We start from the raw sequence: 14,866 nt of genomic DNA, 5'->3' as shown, positions 1-14,866 counted from the left end.
TGTGTTTGTCTCAGTTTCCTTATCTGTAAAATGGATATAATGATAGCACCTATCTCCCAGAGATGTTGTAAGTCAAAAAAAAAAAAAATGAGAGAATAATAAAAAAAAATTTAGAACAGTGCCTGGCACATAGTAGGCACTTTGCAAAAGTTGTTATTATTATTATGTCCTCCAGAGACCCATCTTTACCTGAGACATTATTTGGATTACATTATGTCCAGGAAGATTGCAATAAACAACATTATTAATCACTCAAAAGAATTTGGCTTAAACATCCACAGAGGAATTAATGACCAAGTAGATGAAGAACAGCTATTTTCTAGTCTATCATGTGCAGTTGGGTGGACAGGTTTTGAATCAAGTCCATCAATAGTTCTATCAGACTGAAGAGATTCAGGGATCTGGACCCAGAACTGCGGAGGAGATGAGAGCAGACTAGATTGTTGTTGAGAAAGTGTGCACTGCTTTTAATGATCCCAAGTGTCTCCCTAAAACAGACCAATGGTTTTGATACCAGTATTCTTTGGGTGATGCTTTCTCATATTCATTCATGGAATACCATATTCTCTGAAAAAGTAAAATTACAAGTCATCAAAATAACAATGGAGAGGAATGAGCAGTGGAAGGAATGAGTTTTCTATTACCTATTACCAATGGAAGAATTTTACAGAAGTGGTATAAAGGACATTCTCAGAGTCATCAGATTGATATGTGATAGGCCTCTTCTGATACAGTGAAAAGAACACAGTCTTCCAAATAACAGGGAGTGAGTTCCACTCTTTCCTCTGATTCTTACTACTCATAGGACCATGAGTATTTTTTTTAACTTTTCCTGGAAGCCAGATTCCTCATCTAGAAAATGATGTTTGATGAGATGACTTTTGGGGTCCCTCCTAGCTCTAGAGCTATGTTTCTATGATGTTATATGAAGAAAAAGAGAGAACCAATGGTCAACCCAAGTATTCCATTGGCATGAGCACAATGTCAAGTTATATAGAAAAGATCTAAACATACTTGGTTCCTCTCCATTGTTGTTTATGGCAAAATATTTACAAGAATCACACAGGATGAGAAGGCATGCATAGTCCATCATTTGTTATATTGAAGGAAATCCATATCTTTATGATCACATGCCCATCAAGCTTTTAAATGGGGAAAATAATATCCATGATTTCCATCATGGAATTTTGTAGCAAAGGTCAGTGACATGAAGCTCTGTGTTATTATAAAAATATCAGCTATTATTAATTTATTTCAATCCCTTGTTCCTGTTACCCTCTGGAGTTTGTCAGTGGGACACACCTTGATGGGAAGATCAGAATGTGAGGGGAGTCCAGGCCATCAGAAGCTCTACCTGCTTCTTATGGATGTTCCTGGGGCATTGTGTTAGCAGCATCCTCTTGTGACTGTGTTCCCTCTATTCATTGGGGCTATGTTGCCTTATAGTTACTCATACCCTGATGAACTTGGAAGTTCTGTTCCATCTCAATGAAACTGTAGTTCTGTTCTTTTTTCTTAGCCTCCCCTGCCTTTCACTCCTCATTGTTTCCTTGCACAGGACCAAGAATCTCTTGCTTCGGTGAAGTTTTTCCATCAAGAAGTCCACTGTGGATGAGGGCAGTCAATAAAATCTGAATCCCTCCCTCTGGAATAGTCAATCTAACCCAATCAAAAAATAGGAAGTACATACTACTCTATAGTAGAAAGTGTGCTGGACTCAAAGTGTGCTGCGGCTCTTGGGTCTGTCACTACCTATATAACACAGGGCAAATCACTTAACCTCTTCAGGCCTCAGTTTATTCATCTGTAATATGAAAAGCTTATGCCAATATCTGGCTTATGAGATCCCTTCTAGTTCTAAATCTATGATTCTATGATCATCAGTCTATTTTGCTGTCCTTTTTTTTCTCTCCCATCCATCTCCAAGTATTTATAAATAACAAGAACTACACTTACACAAGACTTTATGACTTACAATGTCCTTTGTATACATTTCCGCATTGGATCCTCACAACAAGGTAAGGGAAGTATTATGGGCATTATCATTCTCATTTTACAGGAAAGGAAGTTATATGTCCAGTGTTAGGCAACTAGTGAGTAATATAAGTGGAATTCAAAGACAAGTCTTGTCTCATTCCAAGTCCAGTGTTCTTTCCATTAAACTTTATATTTTTTCTCTAAAATGTTTTCTTATCACCAGTTTTGCCCCCTTTCTCAACTTGAAACAGTGGCCAACAGACCCCAACTGATGTCAGTCCTAATGAGTTCCACTTATAACAGCTGTTACATAGATGAGAGCTTAGTTAATTACCGTTTTCGACTACATTGTATTGTTTCCACATTGGTGAACAGCAGCTTAATTACAGAACTTTGTCTCTCTGAAGGCAATGCTTGTGAGAGGTCTGGAGTGGAGGAACAACCTCTCAGTGGTGCATCTGTCATCATATTTAATGAGAGACCATAACCACAGCATCAGATTCCAGTCAGATTCATGGCAAATGAGTCAGCAGTTTTTATGTTGCATTAAGTGATGTTTGACTAGGACAGTTACCTGTGGTAAATTAACAATGGCAAGAACAGTTCTCCCAGTCGCTTTCTACATCTGCCTACATATCATTGCCTGACTGAACATTGGAAGCTTGCATAATGAGGATGTAAACTGAAGTCATTTATATATTTTTAAAGTATTAGAATTTGCATAACATAATGGAATGCACCATTTCTTCCAAAATATAGGTAATTATTCAAACTGCCTCTACTTCCCATAAGTAGTGGTGACTTGAACTCCTTTGCCTCTTTCAGGGGATGATGGAATGAAATCATATATGCCTTCACATATGTGGAACTTGAAATCCTCCATGATGAATGATATGGACATATTCAGTTTTGGGGGTGGGGAGTGGGAGGTGGGGGTCCAGGTAGAACTTTGATTAACCTTTGGCACACCACTACTCCCCTTTCTCTCCCTATCCTCACCATTTTGCAGGCAGGTCATTGAAGACATTCCCAGAATCCTATCTGTGCTGGGCATTCATTGTTCCAACCTGAGGCAGACACACAGGCTCATCTCCAGGATGCCCATATGGGCTTTGCTGTCAAATTACCTTACAACTTATTTGAGAACAGATAATGAAACCCTGGTTGGTTTCCCTCTTTTTTTTTCTGGTTCTTTCTTGTAGCAGTTGTTTTCTTATCTTAACAACTTCAATAAGAATAGGATTTAATGAGATTCTGGGATGATAAAAAATGACCTCTTTGGAGTCTGTTGGCTACATTAAGCCTTCCCTGTTTAGATTCGTAAATGGATTAGGTAATCCAGATCTCAAATAGCACCCCACCTTGCATAAGAGATAAAAAACCTGAAATGAGGGCGGATTCCAATGACCTATGGACCTTATGCAATGTCAATTTCATCCTAGCTCAAAACTAGTTGAAACCCCAGGAAACTATTGATTTCAGCCCTCTCCAACATAAGATGTTAACAATGTCAAAAAGACACTAACTTGTATTTGAAAGAGGATATTAAGAAACAGCTGCTCAAATCATCCCATAAGGAATTTATCAGTGGACATCACAGCAATTATAAAATTATGACCCTTAGCCCCCATTGTATTTCAGTAAATTTTGATTCAATTCAATAAGTGCTTACTATGTGCTATTAGACTAGGTGCTAATGGTTGTACAAATTTATATACAGACTTGTATGCAAATACAAAAAAATAATGAACAAATGTCCTCTGCTATAATCAAGCTAACAGTTTAGATGGGTTATTTTCAATTGAACTTCTCAGACATTGACATCAAGTGAGACTGTCAATAGTTTTCCTGATATTCTCAGGATCTTAGACTTGGAGCTCAAAGAGACCTGCAGGAAGATTTTATCAAATTCACTGCTGGAAGTGAAGAAAATGAGCCCCAGAACCATAAAGTGATTTATCTGAGGACGTATAGGTAGTAAGAAAGAGGATCAGTAACTGAACCTAAGTGCTTGTGATACCAAATTCTGTGTCTTTCCCCCTAGAGTCAGTGTAAAAGTAAGGAATCACAGAATTGGAAGGGACCACAGAGACCATACACCTCTGGGCCTATAATCTTCTCATCCTATTTATTTGTGATTTGAACTGGTCCCACTTGAACAACAATCAAGAGATTCTTGGAATCCTTTGGAAGTCACATGAACATACAACCTTTACTTATAGACTTCCAATCAAGGGAAGTCAATTGTGTAGAATAGTATTTTATTCCACCTTGGCATAGCTCTCAATGATCTGTGATGTCATCAATGAATTTTCCCCCCAGTCATATAAATCCCTTTGCTTTTCCATCCAAGTCTCACTTCTCTGCATCCAACCTAATCCAACAAATATATAGTAAATACTCCAATTTATCCACTGCATCTGATTCTAAAAATTCAAAGATGGAATTGAAAACATTTCCTTTTGTTGGTACTCACATTCTGAAGATATCTCCTTCATCCTCCCTCCATTAATAGGACTCCACTTTACATCTGATCCCTAGCACAGTTCGGCAAATTAAATGCCCTTACTGTCATTCATTCATTCAAGAGAAAACTTAGTGTCCACGAAACATTTCAAGATTCCTTACCAGATCAGCAATCTGGCTCCCCCCAACCCTCAAAAAAAGGCCATCTGTGAGTCTCTGATTTCCTGATTCTAGTTCATCTGTGCACATCTGGCTTCTCATAATTGATGTATAACCTTCTGAACACACAACTCCTGTCCCAGGTTGAGATGATAATGATTCTTAGTATACTTATTCTTAGCTCTTGGTCTCAGCAGTCCAATGGCCATATTCCTCTTTGAGCTATTTTTCTCTTCCTTTGGGTTTCCGTTCCTTGCAATGTTTGACTTTGAGACCCAGTCTTGCCCATCCTATGCAACACATGTGTTTAATTGAATTGCTTCTTGGAGGCATTAACTTTCCTGTCAGATATCCTGAGAGAGGTGGCATAAATTATACCATGCCCCATACCTGATGTCCACTGCAATACCAAGGAAGGTGGTAAAAAGGGTAACTGAGGTTAATTATCTGGATAGAAAAATCTTGTAGGACTTATGTTGAGAAAATAAGTAATGATGTAGAGAGACTGAACTTTCACACAAGTCCTCCTGACAACTACCCTGAGCTTAAGTATAAAGGTACAAGCGTATGTCACACAGGTATTTCCTGATGACAGAAAAACTTCAGATAGCATTCAACAATAATGTGAGAAACTCTAAGCACATCCTTGGATGGAGCTTCATCTTTGACCCTGCTTTGTTCAACATTTTAATCAACAAATCATTTTAATGTCTAAGAATCAACTGAAAATGTCATCCATGTTCAGCCCAGAGATATCAGACTTTGGTATGTGTGAGGAGGGAAGAGAGGAGAGAGAGGAGGAGATGAGACTCATAAGTGTCTTCAGAGATTGAAAAGTTCATCATGTGGAAGAATGATTGGATATTCAAAGTAATTCCAGAGGGGAGAACTCAGATGAGAAGGTACAAATTGGACAGAGATAGAAGACCTTTCTAATAATGAGAGCTATCTACAAATGAAATGGCATGGGCTAATTAAGTTCCTTAACCATTCAATGTGTCCAAGAAATTCTTGAGGTTAATGAGTTGCTGATCTACATCATGGATGAGTTTCAGTGATAAAATAATCAGTCCAGTGCATCCCTCGCCATCCCCCAATACATAAGCAAATCTTGCACTGTATTCTCCATCACTGGAAGAATTCAAGCAGAGGCTTGCTGACCATCTGTTAGCAATCATAATAGAGAGTTTCCCCATGTAAGATAAGATCTAGGACAAATGACCTTCAAAGTTTCTTTCAAATCTAAAATATTGCCCATGAACCTAATTCCCTTAAGTACTTTGAAAGATACTGAAGCATAAGATTATGTCCTCAGGGGCTACTTTGTCTTCTGTGTTTTGCCTTCATGGTAATAATCAATCCAATATTTTACAAAGGGAATATTTGATGAGCTTTTTCAACTTTAAGAAAATTAATTTTGCTTTAATAATACCTTTCTAGTTGGTCATGGTGGAAGGGAGCAGGGGACACACCATTCCAAAATGCTCATGGTTTAATGAAATGTCCTTGAGACCTGAGACTCATGGTCCATGCAGGAACCCTGGGATTGGGAGGTCCTTGCAACTCCTTTTTCTCATTTGCATAGCATTCATTTCCCTAGAATTTTAGAATTATAGAGTGTTGGATCTGAAGTCATCTCATTGTCACATTTTACAGATGGAGTAAATTGAAGACTCTGGAATGGAAATAACTTGTCTCAAATAATGCAGATGGGTGATATTTCTTTCTTCCTGGTAATAGCTAAAGGTCCTTTATTCTGTCATTAGCTATTTTACCAAGAGGAAAGTAAGCTGAATGGAAAGAGGAAGAACATCTAGTAAAATCCCATTCATTTTAAAGCTCATACACTGTAAACCTATATTTGGAAGGGACTGTTTGAAGTCATCTAGTCCAATATCCTTATTTGCATATGGGCAACTGAGGCCAAGAGAAGATAAGTGACTAGCCCAAGGTCACTCAAGTAGAAAGTGACAGAGCAGGGTTTTGATCCCCAATCCTCTGACTTCAAATCAATTTCTTTGTTCTCTCTGATAGATATTTAGATATAAATAAGATATAGACATCTACCTATATCTATATGCACATATATAATATATACAAACACATATACACACATATATTGTATATACACATATATATGTATATCTATACTATTCAAAAGATACATAGATAGATAGATAGATAGATAGATAGATAGATAGATAGATAGATAGATAGATGATAGATAGACAGACAGATAGATGATATCCTAATCTCCTTATGAACAGCTCTGAGGGATGTTTTATGAGGGCAGTAGTTTACTGGGGCAGCAGACTGAGACAAGTTTTAGATTTTCTGAATTTCAACAATCTATATCTTTCCATTATACATATAAGTGAAAGTTGACTGTAATGATAATGTATGGATATGGGTTGGGAGAAGGTATGGGCAAAGGGGAGGGGTGGAGAATGTGAAAGGAACTACCATGGTGATTGTTTAAACCATAGTGTAAGAATCAGGTCTAGACCTTGGATTTCACTGATATGAAGAAACTTCATCTATGAATGCAGAACTTTATCACCTTTCAGAGGGCTGACTGGAACAGTAAGAGCTAACAGCATAAGATCAGGGTCAAACAGTCAATGTAGTTTAGAGAAGGGGTTCTTTAACTTTCATGTATCATGGACGCCTTTGTCTTGTGAAGTACATGGGCCCTTTCTCTGTGTAATGTCTTGAAATGCATAAAATAAAATTTGTAGCATTATAAAGGAAACAAATTATATTGAAATATAGTTGTCAAAATAAACCAAGTTCCTGGGTCCTTGCTTAAGAGTCCCTGGTTTAAAGGTTAGATATGAACATGAGTTGTCCTGGCTCCAAGGCTATCTCTTGCCACTCTGCCAGAGATATAATATCATCACTTTTCTCATTTCACATGACCTCCTAGTTTCTTATTTTCATGGATGCTTTAGGAACCCCAGGACAATAGTTTATCTACGGGAGCCATCCATGTCACATATGTTCTGAGTAAGGTAAGAGAGACTGATTGGGACTGATTGCCATGTGCTTTCTCACCAGGACAAAGAAGTGAATTTGGAGCAAGTACATAGACGTATGAACAGCTTAATTGATGAAGATATAGCTCACAAGCAGATTTCTCCTGCATCCATTGAAATCTCAGCCTTGGAGATTGGCGGCATGCCACCCAGCCAGACCTTGGAGCCGGTTCGGGAGTACCAGAACACTCAGCTCTCCGTCACCACATTCTTGCCCGAACAGAGCAGTCATGCAGCCAGTCGGACACTATCAGCAGCAGCAGGCAGTAATCTACCACTGCCACTCAGCAGCTCAGCAACCATGCCCTCAATACAGTGCAAACACAGATCTCCCAATGGGGGACTGTTTCGTCAGAGCCCCGTGAAGACCCCCATCCCCATGTCATTCCAGTCTGTGCCTGGGGGCGTCATTCCAGAGGCTATGGAAACGTCCCATGGAACATCCATATGATTGACACCCACCTACCCTTCTGCCCACCCACCCAACCAGCAGAGCTTTTTAATACAACTAAAAACAAACAAACAGAAAAAAAAAACACAAAAGACTCTTACATTTTTCTTGTACATACCTGTAAATAATGAGAGAATGAAGTGGGGTAAAAGTGTATTTTGAATATTCCCAATTTTCGAAGTCAGTAAAAAAAGAAAAAAAAAGAAAAAACACAAAAAACAAGAAGTGTATGAATGAATTTGTAAATTTTGTTCTATATGAATAAAAAGGCAAACCACTTGTGATCATTCTGAAGTGCCAAAGATGCCCTGTTCCTGGGCCTGAGGGCAAGAAGCAATTGTTGGGACCCCACTCCCTTTCGGAGGGTAGAATGGGTTTCCATGTCCTTTGTGAGAGCCCACAGGTATTTGCTGCTGATTGTAAAGTGCCCCTTTGGCATCTGCATCCCCCTCTCCTCTGAATCTTTCCTCTCTTGGCCTGTACTGTTAGTTTGATCTTCTAAATTTGCAAAATTGGCATTGACATTGGCCACCTCTACTCATTAAAAAAAGAAAAAAAAAACACAAGATAACAGGGGAATGGAGGGAGCAAATAAGGCAGTAGTAACAAAACTCCTGAATTATTTTTACTTTTCCTATCAGGGAATAGCCAGTTGGTCAACCTGTGATTTCCCACATTTAATGCTATGTGACTAACTTGGATTTCTTCTTTGCATATGCTCCCCTCACCTTTCCTTTGAGTCAAAACATGAAGTGATGGGTTGTGGAAAGTGATGCAGTACTCACTTTGATGGGGAAGGGTAGCTCTGGTGGGTATAGTATTTGGTTGAGATCCAGCATGGGTACAGGTGGTATGAGCACAGATATAGATGATGGGGGAGCTGCTGACACAGATAATAAGTCAAAGTAAAAAGAAAGATGAGGAACTAGATAAGAAGATGCATTGGTCCCTATGTGTGAATTGGGTGAAAACTCAGCCTACTGTAGAAGCTACCGGTGTAAGGTAGTTCTAATCCCATAAGACAAATGCTGGTACAATTCAAAGATTAAGAGGATATGCCATTCAACACCTGTGACCAGTGAGTCACCAAATGGTAAGGCTTGAATTGATACACAACTGGTGCTGCTTGCTACCCTCTTCTCTTTTGATTTCTTCTAGACTAGACTCACTAATGTATATCAATATGAAGGCAAGTCAGCACGAAAAAAGCATCTCTTATAGCAAGAACAGCTCATTTGCTGGGGAAAAACAACAGCAACAAAAAGAAAGCCATTGGGGTTCTTGAACCAGGACAGAAGACAAACATCATTAGGAGCTGAATTTTTCAAGTAATCTTGAATGTATCACTTCAGCTCCTCTCCTTTTGCAAATGACTGCATTTCTTTTTATTAACCTGCCAATTTGGAAAATGCTATACATCTCCGTCCCTATGGGGCAAAGTCATGCAGTCAGTAACAGAAACAAGATGAACTCAGCCTAAATGACTCCTTTAATTCCCTCCCCCCCAAAAAATATAATTGGACCAGCTTTGACCTAAAAGGTCGGGCAAAGAGAAGAGAGGAATACAGAGTTGTGTTCGTGGAGAAATAAAAAGTCACATTGATTGCCTTGTCTATGGCTTTGTATAGTTATTCAGAAGATATATCTATGGGGGTGTTAATGAGCCCAGAATTGATTTCTTTACTAAAGTCCCCAGTGAAATGATTGAGCAGCAAAGAAAGGAAGGCTACCTCCAATAGTCAGTTAAAAACACCCTGAGGAAAAGTATCTTTATAATTTTATTGTTTACCTCTGAATGTTGAAAATGGGGGGGATGGAAACCAAGGTGATTAATTTCTATTTTTCTAATCAAGACAAATATAATCTGAAGTTGATGCTGCTCACTCTTCACTCATGGGGAGGGGGGTGGGGAATAGTTTTTTTTGACCCTCAATAGAAAAACTGCATTTGGGATGCAATGAAAAACAGGAGAGTAGAATACATTGTATGCTTTCCTTTGACACTTTGAGGGCCTAGCTCCAGGAATTCAATTTATAATTTTTCATATATATGAATTGGTCTGTTTTCTCACTGCCTTATCTCACACCTAAAATCAGTTTCCTTTCCAAAATGGTCTGTTCATCATGGTGTGTTGTATCATACTGATCTGTTTGACTTAGAGGAGATGACCGAGAGAATGAGGGAAGCATGCAGACAGGGTAAACAGGAAGGAGAAGAAAATGAATAGGATGGAGAAGAAATGCAAAGAATGGAGAGAGAGAAAGGAGAGAGAGAGAGAGAGAGAGAGAGAGAGAGAGAGAGAGAGAGAGAGAGAGAGAGAGAGAGAGAATATTAAACAGCATTGAAGGTATTGGTAAAGGGAAAAATAAAAAAAAAAAACATCTGTTTAGAAAATACTCTTATCAGACGTAGACCTACTGCTTTCATTACCCACAGTATTATTTTTTATTGGGTAACTTAGGTACAGAGGGATAGTTTTCATGTTCCACAGGTCTTCCCTTAAGACAAAGCAACATCCCCCACCCTATTCAGATTGACATGTAAATTTAGAATGTATAGTTTTCATGCTCTGGTCTCTGGTTTTTTGGATTTATAACTCTGTTTAGACTATTCCATGCATTTTAGGTATATTTTGTGCCTTCAAAAGCTGCTAATAATATTCAGCATTTGGATTAAAGATGTTTAATAATAAAACACATATTTGCTCCCTACCCTGTTATTCACAGAAATGAAGCAGAAATATATGGCTTCATATATTACTGAACATTGTTTAATCATCACTCAAAGTGAAAGAGTTGAAACTGCTCAGATATTGGTGCTTTCAGAATTAATCAAGAAGGCTTTCTAGGCTGACCTTGCCCTGACTGGTCGTTGGACTAATGGCAGGCTAGAAGACAGAAGAAGAAGCCTTTTCATATTTCTCCTCTTTCTTTTTTGCCTCCTGTTCTCCTTTCTTTTCCTCCTTTTCTATCCTCCTATTCCTTCTTTTCCTATTCTCTTTTCCCTTCTCTTTCTCCTCATTCTCCTTTACCTTTCTTCTCTTCCTCTTCTTTCCTTCTCATCTCTTTCTTCCTTCTCTTTTCCTTCTTTTTTCCCCATTTTCCTCCTCTTCTTCTTCCTCTTTATCTTCCTCCTCCTTATCTTCTTATGAATAGATCCATGATTTAACTCTTTCATGACCTAATTAACATGATTGATTATCTTTGAGCTTTGCCAGAATCAAAACCTTTGTCCATCTTCCTGCTGATCCGCTTCCAATTTATTTCTTGAAACAATAGTTCTATAGTACATGGCTCAGCCCAAACTCTCAGCATTTTTAGGGTAGGGAGACCTTGCAGAGGTTCTGATCCCCTGGCACAACCTTTGAGAATGCAGCGTCACCTATACACCTTGATGAGACCAGAGGAACAGGACTCCAATGGGAATTTTTCCATTGTGCCATTTTTGCAGACCTGATAAGTCAATTTGTAAATTATATTTTGAGATCTTTCTAAAGGAAATGTGAGGTCGGTGTGTGATCTGACCATCATTTCACATTTTTCTCTTTGAACAGATTAGCCTGAAGCTTTCCATTTTCAAGTGTATAGGTTGTGAAATCTATTTGGGTCAGAAAGTTTTCCCAACCATCAATTTCCCCTAATTTCTTCTTGGATTGCAAATTTTCTTGAAAAATTGTTAGCATAAACCCAAAACCTTCCTCTTGTAAGATGGCGTAGTTTCTCACTGTGCTGTTCAGGTGAGGCTGATTCACCTACAAAGATTCTGGGGAAGAGCAGGAATGTCTCCCTGGGATGTACCCTGGGAATAGGTTTTGAGCTCTTATGTCTACAACCGTTGAATCTTTAAGTGATTCTCAGTTATAGCTACGTTAATGTATGGAATTTGCAACAATGAGAATAGAAGTAGTGACTTTATTTTAATTAAGATGACATTCCATCCAAAAAGAATAGGGATATAAGGAAGTCATGAGACAACCAAAGGGACAATAGACTTGGCTTATTTTTTTCCGTCATTGAGATCAAATGAAATTAAGTTTGCTTTAGAAACAATAACAACCTAGATTTTTAAAATGTACAATTACATAATTTCTGAAAGGAAAAACAATTGCATACCTGACAACTAGTGCAGCATACTTGGAGTCCTAAAAAGAATCAGCATTGTCTTTTCAGAAATTGAAGAAGGAAAAAAAAAGATGATTTTGAGAGGAATGAAGACTGATAAAACCCAAGTGGCAAAGAGCACATGAAAGAATAACTCCTCTCTCTATTTGTACTGTGAACAACTAAAATTCACAGAGAAGAACAATTAGCAAATCAATAAGTTAAGTTTTGTTGCTCCTTCTATTGTCAAGGTTAATTGCTTGTTTAATTAAAGGCTTCTGCCTTGATATGTAGTCACTGGATAATTAGACTGCTCAGATTTTACAAATCTTATACTTTGCACTACGGTACCAAATTCCACAGAAGCAATTTCATGAGCAAAACAAAAACCTCCATTGACATCATTATCTTGGGCATTAGAAACCTAAATGAAAGCACAGTTTGGGTCTGTTCACTCTCCTTCCCTTGCTTTGAATTTGTCCAGTTTCAAGCTACCTCAATTTCCAAAAGAATTGTTTTGTTTAGCTAAGTTATTCCTATATTTTAAACCAACAGAATAAATAAACCAAGGTATAATCAACTAGATCTGGAAGATACCCTAGAGATCATCTGGTCCTACAAACTCATTTTAAAGAGGAAAAAACTGAGGCTCTAAGAGAAGTGATTTACCTAATCTTTTTATATTTAAACAATTTCATTTACATCATGTTTCACTTCAATGAGATGTCCAGTCAGGCACCTCATTGCCTTCCTTACCATTTCCCACCACCACCAAATTGAACCTGATTGGACATCCAGAGACCAATCGTCTTCCTCCCTGGGGGGAGATAATCTATTTAGCTTTAGAGTTTCAATTTGGAACTGAGCTATGCTGATTGGTGATGGCAAACTCATCTTGCCCACTATATTAAGCCAACCTGAGATTTGCATGCCAACCAGTCATCCACTGGGATGCCTTGCCATCTGCCCTGCCACTGTCAATTCTGTCCGTTTGGACCTCCTGTACATTAACCAAATCAAAATTACTACTAATACTTCTGGAAGGAGCAATGTAACTGATTGCTGTGTGGTTTCCATAACTCCTAAGATCAAAACTACCCCTTGGCCACTCTTTCCATATGTACATTGCCTCTCCATATTAGAACGTAAACACCTTAAAGCAGGGATTTTCAAACTCTTGTATTTGGATCCCCAATGCTTTGCACGGTGCCTGCCACATTGATACTTAAAGGTTTTTGTTTTTTTTTTCTCCCTCCTTTCATTGGTTCATTTAATCAAGTATTAATTCACTATTCTAAAATGACACATCGAGTAAGTAGCAGATTTGGGATTCTAAGCAGGAATTCCAAATGTGCATAGAGTGTTATTTCATTAGATTTACTTCTTATATTTCACATCAGAAAGCTAGACTCAACCAATATATTCACAGTTAATATCTTTGATTAAGCCAGTCATTTGTTTTCAGAATTCAAGAAAACAGAAGGTAAATCACCTAATTTACCTGTGCTACCTTCTACCATGCTATCCTTTATCCATAATCTAAACTTGTTCTAACCCATATAACTATTATACACCTTCTAGGTGGGCTGTGAGAACACAGGTGTGAGAGGGTGGGAACAAACCATTCTTGCTCAATCTTACAAAGGTCACTATGAGGGCTTTGAGAGGAGGAGCTATGGCACTCCTAGCCAGGGAAGCCATAGCCCTATTTACCTCTATGATCTGTGCTTTAACATGAGGTTACGTATAAATGACATATGCCAGAAAGCCAGACCTTTGGCAGGTTTTTCTGCATGCATGAACCTCATGCAGAAATACCGAATTGGATCAGTTTAATGTCTGGCAGGCACAAATTGACAGTTGCCAGAGACAACCTGGTGCTTCAGTTCTGATATACACACATGGCATATTTATATACGCAATTACAGATGACTAGCAATTGGAAAGAATTGGAGACAGTGGCTAACCTTTGTCAAAAGCCTCAAGTTAATTTAACTAATGAAATGCAATTTTATTTCCTTCATGTGATTTTCATATTGTTAATTGAATTAAAATAATTTTTATAAAGTGACTACTACATATAAGGTACCATGTCAAGAACAGACTTATAGAAAACAATATGGTCTCTATCCCCAGAGTGCTTACAGTTTAATAACGAGGACAATGTATATACAAAAAACGAGGTGGAGACAGCATGGCAAAATGGGAAAAATGCTGGATTTGGAGTCCGAAGACCCTAGATTCAAATCCTTGTTCTTCTATTTACCATGTGACCTTGATTAATTTACTTAACCCCTATGAATCATAATTTCTGTAAAATAATTGGATGAGATGGAACAGATAGTCGTATGGGCCATTTCAAGTTGTAAATTGTTGGTGCTATGGTGAGAGTCTAATTCTAAAGTGCTATGGGCAAAGTGAGTGGTAATTGCCATTGTCATCTGGGAGAAGCAGGATTCACGGAGATGGTGATCTCTGAGCTCTTTCTTTTGAGGAGTGATATGGTTTAATAGACAGATAGGATGGAGTCTTTTATTTATGGTGTGTGGAGAAAAAGAAACATGATCTTCAACCAAACCAGAGGGATGGAGAAGAGTTATGATGTGAATGAAAAGGTAAGAAGTCATAACATGAAGGTCAGTTTAACTCAGAATGCTAAATTGATACTTTTTTAATAG

General features: G+C 38.2%; 1 protein-coding gene across 3 annotated transcripts in view; it reads left to right on the top strand.

The window, feature by feature from the left end:
- The window catches only part of GRID1 (glutamate ionotropic receptor delta type subunit 1), a 1,146,328-nt gene extending 1,136,353 nt beyond the window's left edge, over positions 1–9,975 (top strand). For 2 of the 3 annotated variants that reach the window (XM_072628547.1, XM_072628546.1), the window contains exon 15: positions 7,660–9,975. In XM_072628547.1, coding sequence (XP_072484648.1) covers positions 7,660–8,088 — 429 coding nt within the window. In that variant the 3' untranslated portion in view covers positions 8,089–9,975. The remainder of the gene's footprint in view (positions 1–7,659) is intronic. The other variant, XM_072628545.1, reaches the window with a different exon arrangement.
- Positions 9,976–14,866: the final 4,891 nt, after the last annotated feature.

Source organism: Notamacropus eugenii, chromosome 1 (assembly GCF_028372415.1).
Source record: "Notamacropus eugenii isolate mMacEug1 chromosome 1, mMacEug1.pri_v2, whole genome shotgun sequence".
Classification (NCBI taxonomy): domain Eukaryota; kingdom Metazoa; phylum Chordata; class Mammalia; order Diprotodontia; family Macropodidae; genus Notamacropus; species Notamacropus eugenii.
The sequence above is the reverse complement of the archived record's forward strand: the minus strand, read 5'-3'. Positions and strand labels throughout refer to the sequence as shown.